Here is a 19,299-nt window from a genome sequence, read left to right on the forward strand (position 1 = left end):
AGGCCGGTTGCTTAATTAATGAAACGAATTATTTATTTCCCAGCTGTGCAAAGGTGGGGGGAGTGCGGGGGAGGGGAGGGGCGCAGGCGACCCGTTTTCCTCGGGTTTGGCCCCGTTTTCGGGGGGTGCCGGGGTGGGGGCAGCGCCGCATCAGGTTGGGCAGAGCACTGCAAAGAGAGAGGTCATGGGTGTGCACCAGTGTGCACCAGGGACCTACAGGGTGGCACGTGGGTGCACCATGATGCCCGAGCGTGCATGAGGACGCAGCATGAGGGTGCACGGGGATGCACGAGGATGCGTGACGATGCACGAGTGTGCACGGAGATGCACAAGTGTGCACAGGGATGCATGAGGACGTGCAATGATGCACAAGTGTGCATGGGGATGCATGAGGATGTGCAATGATGCATGAGCGTGCACAGGGATGCATGAGGATGTATGATAATGCACAAGCGTGCACAGGGATGCACAAGTGTGCACGGGGATGCACAAGGATGAGCAACAACGCATGAGTGCACAGGGATGCATGAGGACGCATGGTGACACATGAACGTGTGTGGGGGTGCACAAGTGTGAGTGTGTACGGGGATACACAAGGATGCACGATGATGCACGAGTGTGCACGGGGGTGCACGAGTGTGCACGGGGATGCCCAAGAATACGCAATGATGCGCAAGCATGCATGGAGACGCAGAAGTGCGCACAAGGATGCAAAGGGCTGCGCGACAATGCACCAAGTGTGCAACGGGGATGCCAAGAGTGCACAAGCACACACTGGGATACATGAGCAATTCATAAGGGTGCACAGCGGTTGTGTGAAGATACACACGTGTGCACAAGGATGCCTGGGGGTGCGCAAATGGCAGCAAATGGGATGCACGGAGGATGCAGGAGGGACGTGGGAGTGATGCACGAGGAATGCACAAGGCATGGAGAGTGCATGAGGGATGCACAAGGACGCAGGCAGCTGCACGAGAGATGGAGAAGAGTGAGGGATGCGCGAGGATGCCCAGGAGATGCACCGGGGATGGACGGGGGATGCGTGATGGTGCATGAGGTGGTGCACAGGGGCTCACGAGGCTGCATGAAGGGCACGCCGTGATCTGTGAAGGCGTGGGAGGGCGCGTGAGGGATGGACGCACAAGAGATGTACCCGGGATTCACAAAGGGTGCACGACGGCGCCTTTCCTGCCCTCAGCAGACTGGGCTGGGGGGGCGTGGAGACGGGACTGGGGGTGCTGGGGAGACCCCGGGCAGTGGGGAGCCTGTCCTTGAGGGGACAGGTTTTTGGCTTTTACGCAAGTATGTAAAAAACATGGGGGCTGGAAATAAATCTCTTAAGGTCCCTTCCAACCCCATTTTGTGACTGAGGGGAGCCTGTCCTTGGAATGCTGCAGGGAGAATGGGCTGGGGGGAGCCTGTCTTTGAGGGGACTTTTTTTGGTGTGTTTTATGCAAGTATGTGAAAAACAGGGGGGTTGGAACTAAAACTTTTAAGGTCCCTTCCAACCCAAACCATTCTGTGACTGAGGGAAGCCTGTCCATGGGGGGTGAGGGGAGCCTGGGCTGAGGGGACTCTGTCCTTTATTTTAATTCAAGCATGTAGAAAACATGGGGGTTGGAACTGAAACTTTTAAGGTCCCTTCCAACCCAAACCAGTCTGTGATTCTGTGGATGCACCGGAGAGGCGTAAGGGATGTGTGGAGATGCGTGAGGGATGCATACAGGATGCGAGGGAGATGCGGGATGCACAGGAGGTGCATGGATGATGCAAGGGAGATGCACAAGAACGGAGAAAGGATGCACGGAGATGTATGAAGGATGCATGTGGGATGCAGATGTACCTGGTGTTCACAGAGGATGCACACAGGATGCACTGGAGATGCATGAGGGATGCACAGGGACACACGGGGGATGCAGGAAGATCCGTGGTGGATGCAGAGAGGCACGAGGGCTGAATGGGAGCTGCAGGAAGGATGCACGAGGGGTGCACAAGGGGATGGACGACGCGAGCAGGTACCTTTGAGGATGTAGTCCGTGAGCAGTGTGGGCACCTTCTCATTCCCCTCCTTCATGGCAAACAGGACTGTGAGGGGGAACAGAGCTGTGAGCCTGGCCCCACTGACCCCCAAACGTCCCTTTTCCCCCAAAAATCAGCCCTACAGTTGCCAAAGTTTCCCACAATGCACCAGGCCTGAGGGCATCCAAAAAAAAGCACTTTCACTCCAATCAGCCAAGTCATGACAACACATAAAGTGTTTTACACCCAAATCAGCACTGGTGTAGGGTGCAAAAATGGGGCATGGGGGGGTGTGTTTGCTGCAAATCAGCTGTGCTGCAGCGATGCAAAATGCATGACTGCACCCCAAACTGTGCTGCCATGCTGCAAAAATGGGTCTTTCCCCCCAAACACGGCCTTCGTTGCAATGATGCACCCAAACTGCAGCTGCTGCAGCAACGCAAAATGCGCATTTGTGTTCCAAATCCACCGTGCCGTGGTGAGGCAAAATGATTGATTCTGCCCCAAAACCAGCAGCTTTAACGAACACTCACTGTTGGTGAGCATCTGCAGGTCCTCGACAGAGGGCGGCGACCCCTTCTTCTCGTAAGGAATCACCGTGTTCAGGTACTGAAAAAAAAACAAACGCCACCCCAAAAACCAGCCAGATGGCACAAAACTGCCTCTTTTTCGCAATGCCTTGCTACAAATTGCCCCAAATTGATGCAAAAGCAGAATATGTCTGTGATTTTTCAGTGACTGCATTTAAGCTGCAGGTATTTTTCGGCATGCTGAACTAACTGCATGCTTCAAAACCCTCTCAAATGCAAAACCCTGCTTAGGAAGGATTTTTTAGGGTGAAAAATGGTGATTTTTGCATGGATTAGCAGGGTGCAGGGGATGGACTGGGTTTATAGAATTTAAAAATATTTTAAAAGGGGTTTGGGGGATGCAGAGGAATGGGGTGTGCAGGGGTGGTGGTGAAAGGGAACAGATTTGAGCAATTTTGGAGGGAAAAAGGGGAAAAGGGCACCTGCTTCTCGTTGGCAGCGGGGCCGAAGGTCTGGCGCAGGCCCGAGTGCAGGATGCTGGAGATGCCCTCCATGCTGAAGCGCTGGGGACACGTGTGTCACCCCGTCACCTCCCAGGGACACGGACAGCACCCGTGGCACCTCCCTTGGCACCAATGTCCCCCTGGCTCCCATCCATATCCCCTTTTCCCCTGATCCACACCACCCCCCCTCTGTCCTCATGTTTCTCACTCACCCAAACCAACATCCCCCCTGTCCCCATGTCCCCTCTCCCCTTGCCCCTCCTGTCCCATCCCCCTGTCCCACATCCCTCTGCCCCATCCCCTCACCCATCCGCTGTCCCCACATCTCCATCCCATGTCCCAACATCCCTCATCCTCCTACCCCATGTACCCCCCAACATGTCCCTCTGCCCCATCCTGTCCCCACATCCCTGTCCCATGTGCCCCCATCCCCCTTTGTCCCCCCATCCCCACATCTCCCTGTCCCATGTGCCCCCATCCCTCATCCCCCTAACCCCATGTTCCCCCATCCAAGGTCCCTCTGCCCTGTCCCACCACCCATACCATCCCCACATCCCCCCAGCCCGTCTCCACATCCCTGCCCCATGTTCTCAATCCCATGTCCCCCTGCCCCATCCCCACATCTCTGTTCATGTTCCCGGAGCAATCCTGTCCCATCTCTGCCCCATGTCCCCAGTCCCACGTCCCTCTGCCCCTTCCCATCTCCACATCCCCTGTCCACATCTCCTTGAGCGCCCCTGTCCCCACACCCCTGTCCCATGTCCCCCTGCCCCATCCAATCCCTATACACATCCCGAGCCCCCCCATTCCCACATCCCTGCCCCATGTCCCCAATCCCATGTCCCTATGCCCCATCCCATCCCCACATCCCCCGAGCCCCCTGTCCCATGTCCCCCCATCCTCCACGTCCCCCTGCCCCATGTCCTCAATTCCATGACCCCCTGCCCCACCTCATGCCCACATCCCCCTGAGCCTTATCCCCACATCCCTGCTCCATGTCCCCCTGCCCCATCCCATCCCGACACACCCCTGAGCCCCCCCGTCCTATTTCCCCTCATCCCCCTGCCCCATGTCTCCACATCCCTCTGCTCCATCCCGTCCCCGCAGCCCCCCTCCCCGTGTCCCCCTGTCCCTGCATCCCCCATACTGCCATCTCCCTGCTCCCCCACCAACCATGGCCGCGCTGGCCCCCACCTTCCGGGGCATGTGGTTCCCCCGTTCGGGACGCCCCCCTTGCAGGCTCAGCCCCCTGTCGCGGCGGCGACGCCGGGCGGCCTCTCGCTGCTCCCGCTGCTCGCCCTGCACGGCCAGCAGCGCCCCGATGAACGCCGTCTTCACCTCCTTCTCGAACGCCAGCTCGTCCCGCCGTGCCAGCTGCGCCACCAGCTCCGCCGACAGCGCCCGGCTCGCCGCCTCTGCACGTCCCGCCGCCGCCGCCAGCTCCCGCGCCGACAGCCGCCCCAGCCCTGCCGCCGGTACCACCGCGTGATTATTAGTTACCACGCGTTGGGCCACAACCACCCCCTGCATGGCTACAGGCTCGGGGAGTGTGGCTGGAGCTGTCTGGGAGAGAAGGATCTGGGGGTTCTCATTGACAAGCAGCTGAACAGGAGCCAGCAGTGTGCCCGGGTGGCCAAGAAGGCCAATGGCATCCTGGCTTGTGTCAGCACTGGCGTGGCCAGCAGGAGCAGGGAGGTGACAGTCCCCCTGTGCTCTGCACTGGTGAGGCCACACCTGGAGGTTGTGTCCAGGTTTGGGCACCTCAATCCCAGAGAGATCTGGAGGGGCTGGAGCGAGGGCAGAGGAGGGCAACGAGGCTGGGGAAGGGCTGGAGAATCAATCCTGTGAGGAGCCAGGGCAGGAGCTGGGAGTGTTCAGTGTGAGGAGGAGGAGGCTGAGGGGAGCCCTCATCCCTCTCTGCAGCTCCTGACAGGACATTGCAGAGAGGCTGGGGCTGGGCTCTGCTCCCAGGGGATCAGGGACAGGACAAGAGGGAACGGCTGGAAACTGCCACAGGGGAGGGTCAGGCTGGGCAGGAGGAGAAAATGTTTCCCAGACAGAGTGGTCAGAGAGGGGAACAGGCTGCCCAGGGAGGGGGGAGTCCCCATCCCTGGGGGGGTTTAAGGGCCGTTGGGATGAGCTGTGGGGGGATGTGGGGTAGGGGAGAACTTGTAGAGTCGGGCTGAGGGTTGGACTGGGTGATCCCGAGGGGCTTTTCCAACCTGAGTGACTCTGTGATTCTGTGAGGGTGATTAACGGATTAATGGGCAGCCCCGGGGTAAGGGGTAACACCGCTAGGCCACGCCTGGAGTGATAAGCAGCAACGCAACCGGTCACACTCCCAGTCCAATCCCTGATGGGCGCCAGTGCAATCAGGAAAACGCACACTCATTCTGAAAAATGCTTTGGGCAATTAGTGCGATGCAGGCAGAAATGATGAAGCTGCACAGGGTGACCCAAGGGCTGCCTGGAGTGACTGGTGAAGCACCAGTGCAGTAAGTGCGACCCACACCGAGCTGGGGCGACTGGCGGGATGCCCGGTGCAATTAACGTAATGCACCCCGAAGTTTACAAAATGCCTTATTACTGTGGGACACGCAGTGTAATTAAGGTGCTGGGGGTGATTAGCGGGATGTCTGGTGCAATTAGTGAAATGTACCACGCAAGAAGTGAATCACTTGGTGCAATCAGTGACATACCCCGTGCAACTAGTGACACACAGAGTGCAATTAGGGAGATGCAAAGGAAAAAAATATGTAATTGGCGAGGCACAGACTGCAATTATTCAGACACGGGGCAATCAGTGTACGGCCCAGGGCCACTGGTGAAATGCCGAGCACAGGAAGTGTGATAGGGATATGTCTGTCTGAGACATGCCAGTGCAATTAGTGACATGCTAGTGCAGTTAGTGACACGCTAGTGCAATTAGTGATATGCACCATGCAATTATTGGCACGCCCATGGCAATCAGTGACATGCCAGTGCAATTAGTGATATGCACCATGCAATTACCAGCATGTCTGGGGCAATTAGTGATATGTCTGTGCAATTAGTGACATGCTAGTTCAATTAGTCACATACACCATGCAATTACCAGCATGTTTGCAGCAATTAGTGATACACCTGTGCAATTAGTGATACACCTGTGCAATTAGTGATACGCTAGTGCAGCAAGTGAACACACGCTACATGTAGTGAAATTCCCATGATGATTAATGAAATGCACAGTGCAATTAGTGAAACGCACCCTGGAACTGTTAAAATGCATCATGTGATTAAGGAGATACACCGTGCATTTATGGGACCAGCAATTAATAAGTATTTTGTGCAACTACTGCAATGCTCCGTGTCATAAATGACATGCCCTGAGCAATTATGGTGCTGCCTGGACTCATTAGGAACATGACCCATGCCGTTAATGAAAAGTTTAGCATTTGGTGCATTTAGTGGCACGTAGAGAAACATCCCCCGCGCTGCACGGCGCAGTTAAATGCATGCTGCATGGTGCTCCTGGGGAAAGGCATAATTAGGGAAAATCCATGGATTTAGGGACATGCCTGGTGTACGGCGTATACAGCAGCAATTAGTGCGTTTGGGGGGAGCGAAGTGCTCAGCAAAATGCACAGTGCTCTGAGCAAAACCCCGGGTGCATGTGAAGAAACACTAAAAACAAGATCCTCGCAGGCCTCATCTTTTGCCAAGAACCCCCGCCGGCCAAACGGGGTACGGAGAGTGGAGCAAGCCAGGCCCCGAGAGACCCAGCTGTCTAATTTGGTTGGAATTGCTCCAGTTCTGGGGCTGGATTTTGCTGGCCATACCTTCATGGGAGCAGTTGTTGTTGAAGGCAGGGGAGAAAGCACACAGCTCACGCAGGAGGATGGGCTCCGTGCCCCCGCCACTGCCTTTGCCTTCAGCATCGGTCTCTGTTTCCTCATCCTCCTCCTCGTCCTCCTCCTCATCCTCATCACCCTCGGGGTCGGCCTCGGGGTCAGGCGAGCTCTGCATCAGCTCCTCCAGCTCCTCGATGACCTGCAGGGCATGAGTGTCCTCCATCTGCACCCCCATCCTACCTCCATCTCGCACCTACGCCGGGCAGCCCACAGCTACACCCTGCACCCGCATCTGCCACCTTCTCCCTTCATCCCTTCTCCCTTTCATCCTCCTGCGTCCTGCTCCCGTCACCCTGCACCTTGAATCCTGCACCCGCACCTCCTCCACCCAGCATCCCACACCCTGCGCCCGCCTCCACGTCCCCTTCCCAGCACCCGCACCCCACACCCGCCTCTCGCCTCCGCGCTGCCTCCTGCCACTCCATCCCGCCTCTGACCCCCATTTTCATCCCTCAATCCATGCCACCCAGCATCCAACACCCCACCTTCCTATCCGCACCCAAACCCCACATCAGCACCCACAACCTGCACCTCCACCTACATCCAAATCTCCATCCCAGGCCCTCCCTCCTACATTTGGCCTTTTTTGGGGCTTTCGACATATGACCATGGGGCTGGGGTGGGCTGAGGCCACGCTGGGGGGCTAAAGCCTGGCTTTTGGGGAACACACAGGGGACCAGGGGTACCTGCTCAGCTGTCAGCAGCGGCTCCTCATTGATGCCCGAGTCTTGCTCACTCCTCTCAGTGAGCTCCTCCTCCTCCTTCTCACAGAGCTGCAGGAGACACAGGCTGGGTGGCCTTGGTGGCACCACAGGCATGGCCCGGCACAGGCACAGCCCCAGCATGGCCCTGGCATGGGGACAGCCAGCAAGGAACCACAGCTCGGGGGGGACATGGTGCTGGGGGTGTCTGCACGGGGAGACATCGGATGGGGGCACAGATGGGGACGTTGGACAGGGAGACGTTGGATGGGGAGACACTGGATGAGGGCGCTGGGTGCAGACATTGGATGGGGACATTGGATGGAAGGATGTTGGGCAGGGACACTGGATAGAGGTGGATGGAGATGTTGGATGGGGAAATGTTGGACAGGGATGTTGGAGGGGACTTTGTCTCCTTGCAACACCTCCCTATCCAATGCTTCCCTGTCCACCATCTCCCTCTCCAACATCTTCAGCATCCCCATCCAGTGTCCTGCGCAGAGATGGATGGGGAGACACTGGATGGTGAGTTGCTGGATGGAGACATTAGACTGGGAAGTTGGACAGGGAGAAGTGCAGATGTGTTGGATGGAGAGATGTTTGGATTAATATAGTGGACGGCAACACTGGATGGGGAGGTGTTGCAGATGCTGGATGGAGAAGATGGGGATGTTGGATGGGGAGGTGGTGGATGTTGATGCTGAATGGGGGAAAGGTCAGATGGGGACATTCGATGGGGAGATGTCAGAAGGAATGCTGGATGGGGAGATGATGGATGGAAATGTTGGACAGGGAGGCATCTTTTTTATCGCCTTTCACAGTCTGTTTCACCTTTTTAGCAGAAAACCACCCAAGAAATTTACTTTCTCTTCTTTCTTTTTACTTTCCCCCTTTAACCACAGGTTGCGTAACATTCAAGTGGGTTAAATTCAGTGGATTTTGGGGCATCTTTGCAGCCCACCCACAACCCAAAAGACAGCTATGTTGAGCTAAAACTCACTCCAATGAAGAAAACACTATTTTCTGCTCCAGAAAATACACCACCTCATGCCTGGCTTGGAGGCAAAGACCAGACTGCCAAACCAAACACTTAATCTTGCCCATTTCAGTGTGGTTTCACCCTAAAATGCTGAGTAGTCTGCAGTGCTCTCATGGTTGCTGAGCCTTGGGGCTGATGGACAGCTGTCAGTCATCAGCAGGGGGTCATGCAGGGACAAAGGGGGTTTGGGGAGCCACAGCCGTACCTGGGGGTCGGTGCTGTCGGGGGCCTCAGCCCCGGGGAGCAGCCAGGGCCGGGGGGAGCCCCGGGGGGCGAAGCCATCGGTGAGAGCATCCCAGACCCTGCAGGGAGGTGGGTGGTGAGTGCTGATCCCAAAATGTTGCCTCCCAGAAAACCATTCCAAAACGGCATGTTGAAGTGCCTCGAAACACCCCAAAATACAGCCCCAGAAACACCCTGAAACGTCCTCAAAAAAATCCCTAAACACCACCGAGATGTCCAAAAAATCCCCAAACACCCCAAATGATGTTCTAGAAGATCCCAAATGCTGCCCTAGCAGACCCCAAAGCTTCTCAAAATATCATCATGAGATATTGCCCTGAAATACCCCAAAGGACCCCAAAATGCTGCCCCAGCACTTGAGACACCCCAAATGTAATTTTGAAACGTTGCCGTCAAAACATGCCCAAAAAGGCCACTGCAATGTCCCAAAATGTCTCCAGATGCCCCAAAATGCCACCCCAAAACATCACCATGATGCCCTGAAATGCCCCAAAACATCCTGAAAGCTCCCAAAGCCACAGAAACCTCCCAAAATGTTATACTAAAACACTGCCCCAAACCCCAAGACCCTCTGAAAGGCCACAAAACACCTCAAAATGCTGACCTGGAACACCCCAAAATAGTCCTAAAGGTCCCAAAGCTCCAAAATGCACTGAATGCCCCAAAATGCCATCCTGAAACACCCCAAAATGCCCCCAAAAGCCACAATGCTCCAAAACTGCCACCTTGAAACGCTTCACACCACCACACCAAAACCCCCCAAAATGCTCCAAAACATCCCCAAATGACACCTTTGTACACGCAGGAATACCCCAAAATTCTGAAATGCTGCTCAAAATGCTCCAAAATGCCCCAAAATGCTGCTCCAGAGCACCCTGAAACATCTCAAAATGCTGTCCTGAAACACTGCCCAGGAACACCGTAAAATGCCTCTAAAAGCTGCCCTGATACCCCAGAGAAACACCCCAAAATACAACTGTGATGCTCCAGAACAAACCCCAACTGTCCAACACCCCAAAATGCCTCAAAACTCCCCCAAATGCTGCCCTGAACATGCTGAAATGCCCCAAAATGCAGTTCCAGCAGCCCAAAATGCCACCATGAAATACCCCAAATTGTCACCTTGAAACAGCCTTGAAACACCCCCAAACTGCCCCAGAACTCCCAAAAATGCTGCTCTGAAACACCCCCCAGACACCCCAAAACACCCCCAAAAACTGCTGTGACACCCTGAAACCCCAAACCTCCCAAAATACAGCCCAGAAACACCTAGAAACAACGCCAAAACTGCCCCAAACCATGGCCCTGATACCCCAAAATGCACCAAACCACCCCAAAAGTACCCTGAACCCCCCTAACCCCCCCTCCTCTGTTTCACTATTAGAGATGCCCAATTCTCCTCTGGGTTCTGGACTGATTTTGCCTTATTTCACCCCAAAAAAGGTGCATGGGGGAGGGGAGAGCAAATGGAGGGAAAAAGGGGGGGGGGGGAAGGGGGGAAGAAGGAGAAGATGGGGAAAAAAGGGCAAAAAGGGGGGAAAAATAGGGAAAAGTTGTGGAAGGGAAAATGGAGTAGAAGGGAAAAGGAAGAAAATGAGAAAGGAGTAAAAGAAGGTAAAGGGGGGGAAAACAGGAAAGAGAAAAGGGGGGAGAAAAGGAAAGATGGGAAAATAGACAATAGGAGAAGGAGGAAAAGGGCTGAAAGAAGGAAAAAGGGAAAAATGGGGGAAAAGTGGAGAAAAAGGGAGAAAGGGAGGAAGAGAAAAAATGGGGAAAATGGGAGAGGAGAGCTGAAAACTGGTGACATCAGGAAAAGTCAAAATGGAGAAAAAGATCAAACACAGGGAAAAAGGTAAAAAACGGGGGTAAAGGCACGCAAAGAGATTAGAAAATCTCTCCCCAGTTAATGCAAACCCACCCGTTTTCCCACCACAAATGGCATTTTTAGTCCGACACGTTGCCTCATCCACGCACATCCCGATTCCCTCCAAATCACCCCAAAAACGCCTGCCCCCCTCCGCCCCCAAAATGCTCTATTTTGGTATTTACCTCATCTCCCTCCTCACCTGATCTTAATTTCCCTCTGAATAACATATTTCACAAATTAACGTATATGTCAAAAAAACCCCTATATTCCTATTTTTAACAAAAATGCAGCAAAAGAGGAAAAAAAACCCGTGATTATCCCCCCAAACTTGCTTTTTTTCTGCTCTTAAAGAGCCAGCACCCTGCAGAGTCAGGCAAGCTGCAGCAGCAGCAGATTTCTGAGTTAATTATGGCAAGAATTGGTTAATAATTAGGGAAATTCAGCGTCTTTAAGGCTCCAGCCCATCCCCCACCCGGCACACAGGGCTCATTCAAGAAGGAGAAGAAAAAAAAAAGCCCTGTTTTGACCAAACTGACCCAAAAAGACACAATAAGCAGCACAAAGCAGCGCAGCGAGCCGGCTGCCGGCGACAGCGCCACACTCCCGGCACCGGGCCAAAATGCGTTTTTCTCTGAAAAACCATCAATTTGGCCAATTACGAAAAGCAATTCAGCCTCAGCGGGTTTTGGTGAAAAAAACCCAAAGCCTGAAACAAACAGATTTGGGGGCTTTTGGGCTGAAAACAACCACTTTGCATGGTGAAAAATGAGCATTAGGAATGGCAGCCTGGGGAATAATCCCAATTAAACACACAAAAAATCTGTTAGAAAGGTGTTAAGGCATAAACATCGCTGAAGAAATACAAAAATTTGGGAAAAAAAAAAATCTCATTTTGCAATTAGAAATAAAGCTTTTTAATGAAAATCTAAGATTTTAATGCAAATGCCACTGTATTATGGCAGGGCTGGGGGGATTTTGCCCGAGACTGGCTTCCCCCGGCATGTTGCAATGAGGCTAAGCTCTACTCACACCTTACTCAAGGTTTACACTCACCCCCCTGGGGGCTCTCCTCACACAGACTGAGCCTGCTGGCCGGCTGTCACCCCCTGCAATGTGACATGGGGCACCCCCCTAGAATGCTAGACAGCTACTCCAAGGATCCTACACAGCTACTCCAAGGTGCTGCATGATCACGCCACAGCACGTGCATGTGGTGGAAGTCTTGCAAGCATGTAAGAAGGTGCAGTAGGCCCCAGAGAGGCATTACTCATAGGATACTACACTGCTACTCTGATGTGGTACACAGCCATGCTGCAGTGGGGTAGCCTGGCCTGCATGCCATGGGAGGGGGCGTATCTCATGACCATGCAAGGAGGCATGCAGGCCCAAGGGTGGCCTACTCATAGGATATTACACAGCTGCTCTAAGGATCCTACACAGCTACTCACAGGATACTACACAGCTACTCCACACTGCTGCATGACTATGCTGCAATGCAGGGGTCTGAGCTGCACGCGGGGTGTACCACGTGGCGGCACGCAGATCCCAAGGGAGTCCTTACTCACAGGATACGACCGTGCTACTCCTGACGTGGCACGTGACCCAAGGAAGTCTCCCAAAGGTGCAAGGAGGCACAGAGGCCATGAGTGGGTTTACTCACAGGTTACTACAGCCCTGCTTTGATGTGGCAGTAAGCAATGCAGTGAGCCAGTCTACACTGGAGGTGGGGGGGGGGGGGAGTATTTTGCAAGTACGCGAGGAGGCATGTGCCCCCGAGGAGCAGTGGGGCTTTACTCACTCCTCATCCTGGAGGCGCTCCTCCTCCTCTTGCGCTTGGAGACGCCCCCGCACAGGGGCCAGACCCTCGGTGGCAGCATCGTAGTTGCGAAAGCAGACGGTCAGCTTCTCGTCGAACTCCTGCACCAGGTCCTCCATCGACTTGAAGCTCATCATCTCGGCCGAGAAGCTCTCCAGCTCCGCCAGCGCCGGGTCTGCCGTGCGCTGCGGGGTGCCCCCATCGTCCCCGGGGCCCTCCTCGAACTCCTCCTCCAGGCTTACCAGGGGCGCCTCCATCCTCCTCAACGCCACCGCGCTGCCTTAGCTGCAGGGAGAGGGTGCCTGTGAGTAGCCCCTCACAGCTTACAACACCAGGGCCCCCCATTACCTTTGCTGCTGCTGTGCTGGCTGAAACCCTACTGCCAGACCTACTGAACAACCAGCAGTATCTCTCTAGTATCCTAGTAGTATCCCAAGAGCATTTTAGTACTGACCTCAAAGCATCTTAGCGGCACTATAAAAATATGCTGATATCCTGACATATAGTTATTATCCCGACATAATACTAGTTGTATTTTACTAGTAGCAACAAAGTGTTGACAGTGGCACAAAAGTATCTTAGAGCTACCCTGATAGTATATAAGAAGTACCATAACACTACCTTTTTTACTGAACTGGTAGTATCTTAGTAGTATCCTTATACTATATCACTATCTTAGTAGTGGCCTGAAAGTATCATACTAGCATCAGTAATGTACTGACTATCCCAAAAGTTTGAGTGTTGCCCAGATAGTATCCCAGAAGTATCTTTTTTAGTGCCCTTGTAGTATCTCAGAAGTATTCCACTGATACTTTTTAGTAGCATCCTGACAGCATCCTACTAAAAGTACTGTCCTGATAGCACCTTAGCAGAATATCCTGCAAGTATCATGATAGTACCCTGATACTTAGTAGTATCCTAGTAATGGCCCTGTAGCACCATTACTAGGATATTACTAGGTATCTTAGCAGCACCTCAATAGTACTGTGAAAGTATCTCAGTAGTATCCTTGGTGTATCCAGGCAGTATCCTGATAACATCTTAGTAGCATCCTGATGGTACATTTGTGCTACACCAAGAGAGTATCCTAGTAGTAGCCACGGAATAGCTCAGAATTGCCCTGATGTTGTACTAGCACAGGTAGGAGTATCCTGATACTATGTCAGGAGCATCCCAATAGCATCTTAGTTACATCCTAACAGTGCCATGATAGTATCACAGTAGTATATGAGCAGTGTCCTGATAGGATCCTAATAGTGGACTAATGGTATATAGCTAGTATTTTAGTAGTGTCCTGATGGTATCTTGGTAGTGCAATGCTATTAAATTATTTTATTATTTACTCAAATATTTATTATTTTATTGTTAGTAAGATAATATCTTAGTGCCATGTAACTATGCTGGAAGCAACGTAACTGTATCTGTAGTAGTATCCTGAGAGTACCCTGGTGGTACCTTCCTAATAGTATCAACCCTGGAAAGATGCTGGAAATCTTAGTAGTGTCCTATAGCATCCCAGTAGTGCCCTGATAGTATCTTAGTAGCATTCTCACACTATACCAGTAGTATCCACATGCCAGTATCTTAGTGCACACCCTGAGAGCGCCTTAGTACTGCCTGTGGAGTATCCTGATAGCATTTCAGTGAACTCCTGATAGCATCTTAGTAGCATCCCTGTAGTAACCTTAGAGCATCTTGGCTGTGTCTTGACAGTATCTCACTACCGCCTCACCACCCTACTGAGAGTATCCCAGCAGTATCTGGGCAGCAGCCTCACAGGAAGCAAAGAGTAACCCAGTAGTAAGGCAGCAGTAAGCCAGTCGAGCCGCCGCTTCCCCCGGGCAGGGGGCACAGCGCAGCAACACGCCGCAGCTTTTGGGGCAAAACCTGGTCAGACTGGGGCTCTGAGCGCCGCCCGTGCCCTGCACACGCACCCCCCCCACGCACCCCCCCTTTCCCAGGGCGCCCCCAAATCGCCAGCACCCCCCGGCTGCGCGCACGCACCCCCAAAACGCCTCTACCCCCCCCCCCCCCCCCCGCAGCGCGTGCGCATCCCACAATGCACCACCCGCGCACGGATGCTGATGCGCAGCCGAGCAACAGCCCCCGCCCCAAAAAAAATAAAAAAAAAAAAATGCACCGAGACCCCCGCACCCCAACGCCCCTCCGCGCTGCAACCCCCCCCCCCGCACGCCAGCGCACCGCCCGATGCGTGTGTGCGTGTCCCCACCGCCGCCCCGCGCCGTGCCAGCGCCCTCACCCCCCCGGCGCTCGCCCCGCGCTGCACCCCCCGGCCCCCCCGCGCACCCCGCGATGCCGCGTTACCCACAGAGCGCCGGGGGCACCGTCCGCCCCGCGCTGCGGGCCCCGCGCTGCACCCCGACATCCATCCCCGCCAACCCCCCCGCGGCCGCACCCCGAACACCGCGCGCCCGCGCCCGCGCACACCTCCCTCCGCGCAAGAAGCGTCCCCCCGTGTCCCCACCTGCGGCCCCGCATCCTCCGCGCCGCGCAGGGGGTGGGGGGGACTGGGGGGTGGGGGGGCAGCGCCGCCGCACTGCGCACGCGCGGGGGAGTGACGTCACCGGGAAGGTGGGCGCGGTGACGTCACACCACACCCCCCCCCACCCCCCCCGAGGGTGGTCTCCGACCTTTTTCGATCCCTAAAATACTGCGGAGCTCCCCCCCCGGCACCACGATAGTTTTTATTTATATTTATATCTATATTGAGATGTTTAATTTATATATTTACATCGATATTTTATAATTATATTTGTATTTGCATTTATTTATGCATATTTCTATTTTTATTTATATCTATTTACACATGCACGGCTGCATGGATATGGTATGTACATTACAAATAGAAATTAGAAAAACAGATGAGATAAAGATGAAATAATACCTCCAAGAAAATTATTTACTAACGGTCAAAAAAAATTTTTTTCTCTCTCTCTCAAAAAAACCCAGTAGGTTGTTTGGTCGCCTGGGGTTTTTTTTAAATAAACATGGTTTAGAGCAGCGGAGTCATGTATGTAACTTTGTTTTGTTTTAAATCTCAGTTGAACAGTTTGCAGTGCCCTGATTCAACGGTCCGGTTGTAAGTCCCGCTTCCCCTGATACCAGTTTTAAGTCCCCTTTCCCCTGGTACCGAGTTTAATCCCTGGCCTCATGGGGCTATGGGGATGCAGAGGGAGGACGAGCATCAAGGGCTGCGCTTTCCAACTCCTTTTCTGTGCCAATTTTTAACAGAACAAGGGTTTTGCCACCCGCACACGACTTTTTGTCATTCTTATTAGGTGAGAAACCTCAAAAGCAGCTCCGAAACACTTTTTGTTAAGCTTAGTGACATTTTCCCAAGTCCTGGCTGGAGGATCACACGCCTTGATGTGGCGCTGACAAAAATGGGAGAAGTTTGACTTCATGCTCTGGGTGCTTCATTCCCACCCATCCTGCTAATTGTGGTGACTCGGTGCGATTGCTAACTCACCTCTCGAGGCGCAATATACAGTTAAAGTGAGGTTTACCATTTGCAATACGGATGTAGATCCGTATTTCATGGAGCCCTCTTCCCTATATTGCAATTAGCTATTGCAAACTGATAAACTGCTCCTGCCATAAAACCCGTTATGGAAATAGTCAAACAATTAGAGTAATAATTGGGGTATTATCGGGGAAAATAAAACCACGTTCATCATATAACAGCACTGTACGGCCTTGAAAAAAAATAGATGGGACACGGCACATGGCTTTAAATAAAGTCACCCTCTAACATACGCTGTTCCCAGCATTGTAGATAGAATTAATGCAATACATTAATGTGTTAGATATTAAAGATCTATTCTTTATGATCCCAACACAAGAGCCAAACTAGGGACCTGGGTGTGTTGACTGACAGCCGGCTGAACAGGAGCCAGCAGAGTGCCCAGGGGGCCAAGAAGGCCAATGGCATCCTGGCTTGTGTCAGCACTGGCGTGGCCAGCAGGGACAGGGAAGGGATCTGAGCCCTGGGCTCGGCACTGGGGAGGCCGCCCCTCGATGAGTGGGTTCAGTTTTGGGCCCCTCACCCCAAAAAGGCCATTGAATGACTCGAGCGTGGCCAGAGAAGGGCAACGGAGCTGGGGCAGGGTCTGGAGCACAGGTCTGCTGGGGAGCGGCTGGGGGAACTGGGGGGGTTCAGTCTGGAGAAGAGGAGGCTGAGGGGAGACCTCCTGGCCCTCTGCAACTCCCTGCCAGGAGGGGGCAGAGAGGGGGGATGAGTCTCTGGAGCCAAGGCCCCAGCGCCAGGCCCCGAGGGAATGGCCTCAAGCTGCCCAGGGCAGGGTCAGGCTGGCTCTGAGGAAGGATTTCTGTGCAGAAGGGGCTGTTGGGCGTTGGAATGGGCTGCCCAGGGCAGGGGGGGAGTCCCCGGGATCCCTGGAGGGGTTGAAGAGTTGGGCTGACCCAGCACTGAGGGATCTGGGGGAGTTGGGAACGGTCAGGGTGAGGGTCATGGTTGGGCTGGAGGAGCTTCAAGGGCTTTTCCAACTCAGATGATTCTGTGATTCTATAACAGGGAAATCCTATCTACCTTGCACATCCTCCTGCCATCCCCTTTGATATCCCTTGTCACCTATGCCTATGTGTAGTACAAACAGGCATGTAGGGTGGTTGGGTCCCATAGAGCAGCAGTTCTCAACCTGAGCTCCACGGACCCTGGGGGGGCCATGGTGTCATCACAAGGGTCCACGAAGGCTGCACTGAGCAACACCCCCAGTCCTACCACCAAGCCTAGAGAGCAGCTGGGAAAGGGTCCTGCATGGCCTGGCCAAGTCAGTGCTGGCTGCAGGTCTGGGGGCTTTTGGAGAGGGTGGTTAGCAAAGGAGAGAAGCTGGGCTGCCAGAAGCAGTTTCTTTCCCTGTAGCACCTTTCCCTGGACACATTATCCTCCAGCCTGCTGCCTCTGAGGCATTCCCAGTCTGCCACGCTTCCCAAGCCTGTTCCTCTCCCCTCAGGCTGTTCTCTCCCCTCCTCGCTGCTCAGATCACCCACTGGGCATAACTGCAGCCCTCTGCCCGAGGGCCCCAACTACATCCCACAGCACAAAACTTCACCGGGCTCCCATCTGGGAAAAAGGCCAATTTCCCACGTTACTTTGGCTGGCACTGAGAATATTGTGCTCTGCTCCTGGCAGGCCATGGCACAGCATCGTCCGGTGGTCTGCTTCCTCCCTCCGCTCCTGCTCACTCAGCCATGCTCCCAGTCTGCTTTGCAGGAAAACTACCTTCTTGCATGACATGCAGCCTGCTTTATTTCAAGACCAGTCACAAATCATTTATGCTGGGGCCCTAGTCCCAGCCCATGCCTGCACTATGTCCCAAGCCCTGCCTGCAGCACATCTTCCCCATCACCTGGAAATGGGGCTGCTTATTCCAGGCAGCAACTGCCAGCACAGAGCTGCATGGGTGCGGGCAGGGTGGCAGGACAGGGTAAGGGGGGACTGGGGGACAGCAGCTGAGCTGGGTTTGCACAGCCACAAGAATGGAAATTATGGAGGTAAGAACACAGTGCGGGGGCTGAGGGGCCGCCTGAGATCACAAAAGGCGGGTGGTGTCCCTTCAGCGCTGGGAGTTCAGAGGGGAGGGGGGGGCAGGTCTTGGGCAACAGGACTGTCCTGCCTGGGGAAGGGGACCAGCTAATCCTGGGCTACCCTTGGCCCAGGGAACGGCACCTGGGTGCTCTCTGCGGTGGCACAGCCCTCTGGGAGTGTAGCTGCAGCCCTCGGCTGGGCTTCCCTGGCCCCTCCAGCCACTCACTTCCCAGCTCCCGGGAAGCAAGGACGTGCAGGTGTGGCCCCTCTCCCACCACTCCCCCCCAGCCACCGGCAAATTGGCGCTGGAATAGCAGAGTAGCCAGAGGATGAGTTGCCTTCTCTCAGGCTGCTTTCTGCCTGCTCTCTCGAAGCAGATCCAGGGCACCACCTTCAAGTCAGCTTCCCAAAACCAAAGCAGCCTCAAGCCCAGTTTCTCTGGGGCCCAGCCCTGGTGTTACTGTAAATTCGGTCTCAAAAAACCCCTCTAAGACTTAGTTTGCAGTTTTAGAAGGCAGGCACTCTTCACTGCAGCGCTGGAGGCGGAGGATCATTCCACCTGACGTGCGTGTCGAAAGACAAAAGCACGCTTCTTATATACAATAAAAGAAATGAATATTCATGTAATTCCCGAAAAGTACACACCTATTTCCAGAGGATCTAACGCCTATGTTAATACATTGCACAAGCACACTAAAATCTGGGGAAGGGTTTCTGAGGGGCTTCCATGGGGCTTTTCAGTGGTCTGTGGTGGTCCCTAGTGGTGGTTGAGGTGTCTTAGTGTCCTTTCCATGAACTCTGAGGTTTTTTTCATTGATGGCCTCATTTTGGCTCATTGCTCTGTCTGTAAAGTTTCTCAGCTTTCTTATCTTTGACTGCCACAGGTGGTGTCTGCTGGTTTCTCTGCCCTCCTCCCCAGGATGTACCATCACAGTGGCAAAAATTACGTTCTTGGGTGCGCTCTTGGCCGAGGCGCCTTAAGCAATGAGCACCAGCTGCTGGCAGGCACCAGCTACAGGCACCACTGGTGCCTCGGCAGCCACAGAGGCCTTGACAGCAGCTATTCCACTTTCAGAGGGACCCTGCCCCGGCACCCTCGGGCCCAGGCTGGGCGCTCGGCTG

General features: G+C 54.1%; 1 protein-coding gene across 4 annotated transcripts; it reads right to left on the reverse strand.

Moving 5' to 3' along the window:
* Nucleotides 1-7: 7 nt before the first annotated feature.
* Nucleotides 8-15,184, reverse strand: FEZ1 (fasciculation and elongation protein zeta 1). 4 transcript variants are annotated; one of them, XM_074927684.1, is made up of 10 exons: nt 15,094-15,184; nt 12,591-12,893; nt 8,888-8,984; nt 7,629-7,715; nt 6,871-7,081; nt 4,226-4,518; nt 3,032-3,112; nt 2,553-2,628; nt 2,020-2,085; nt 8-167 (listed from the first exon to the last, which is right to left on the reverse strand). In XM_074927684.1, the coding sequence occupies exons 2-10, from the start codon at nt 12,863-12,865 to the stop codon at nt 151-153; spliced, it is 1,203 nt and encodes a 400-aa protein (XP_074783785.1). In that variant the 5' UTR covers nt 12,866-12,893; nt 15,094-15,184; the 3' UTR covers nt 8-150. The 4 variants fall into 4 exon arrangements, with proteins under 4 accessions (XP_074783785.1, XP_074783783.1, XP_074783782.1 ...); XM_074927682.1 differs by lacking the exon at nt 8-167 and adding an exon at nt 714-1,875 and having other exon boundaries at nt 15,057-15,141; XM_074927681.1 differs by lacking the exon at nt 8-167 and adding an exon at nt 715-1,875.
* Nucleotides 15,185-19,299: the final 4,115 nt, after the last annotated feature.

This window comes from Athene noctua, chromosome 26 (genome assembly GCF_965140245.1).
Source record: "Athene noctua chromosome 26, bAthNoc1.hap1.1, whole genome shotgun sequence".
Lineage (NCBI taxonomy): Eukaryota > Metazoa > Chordata > Aves > Strigiformes > Strigidae > Athene > Athene noctua.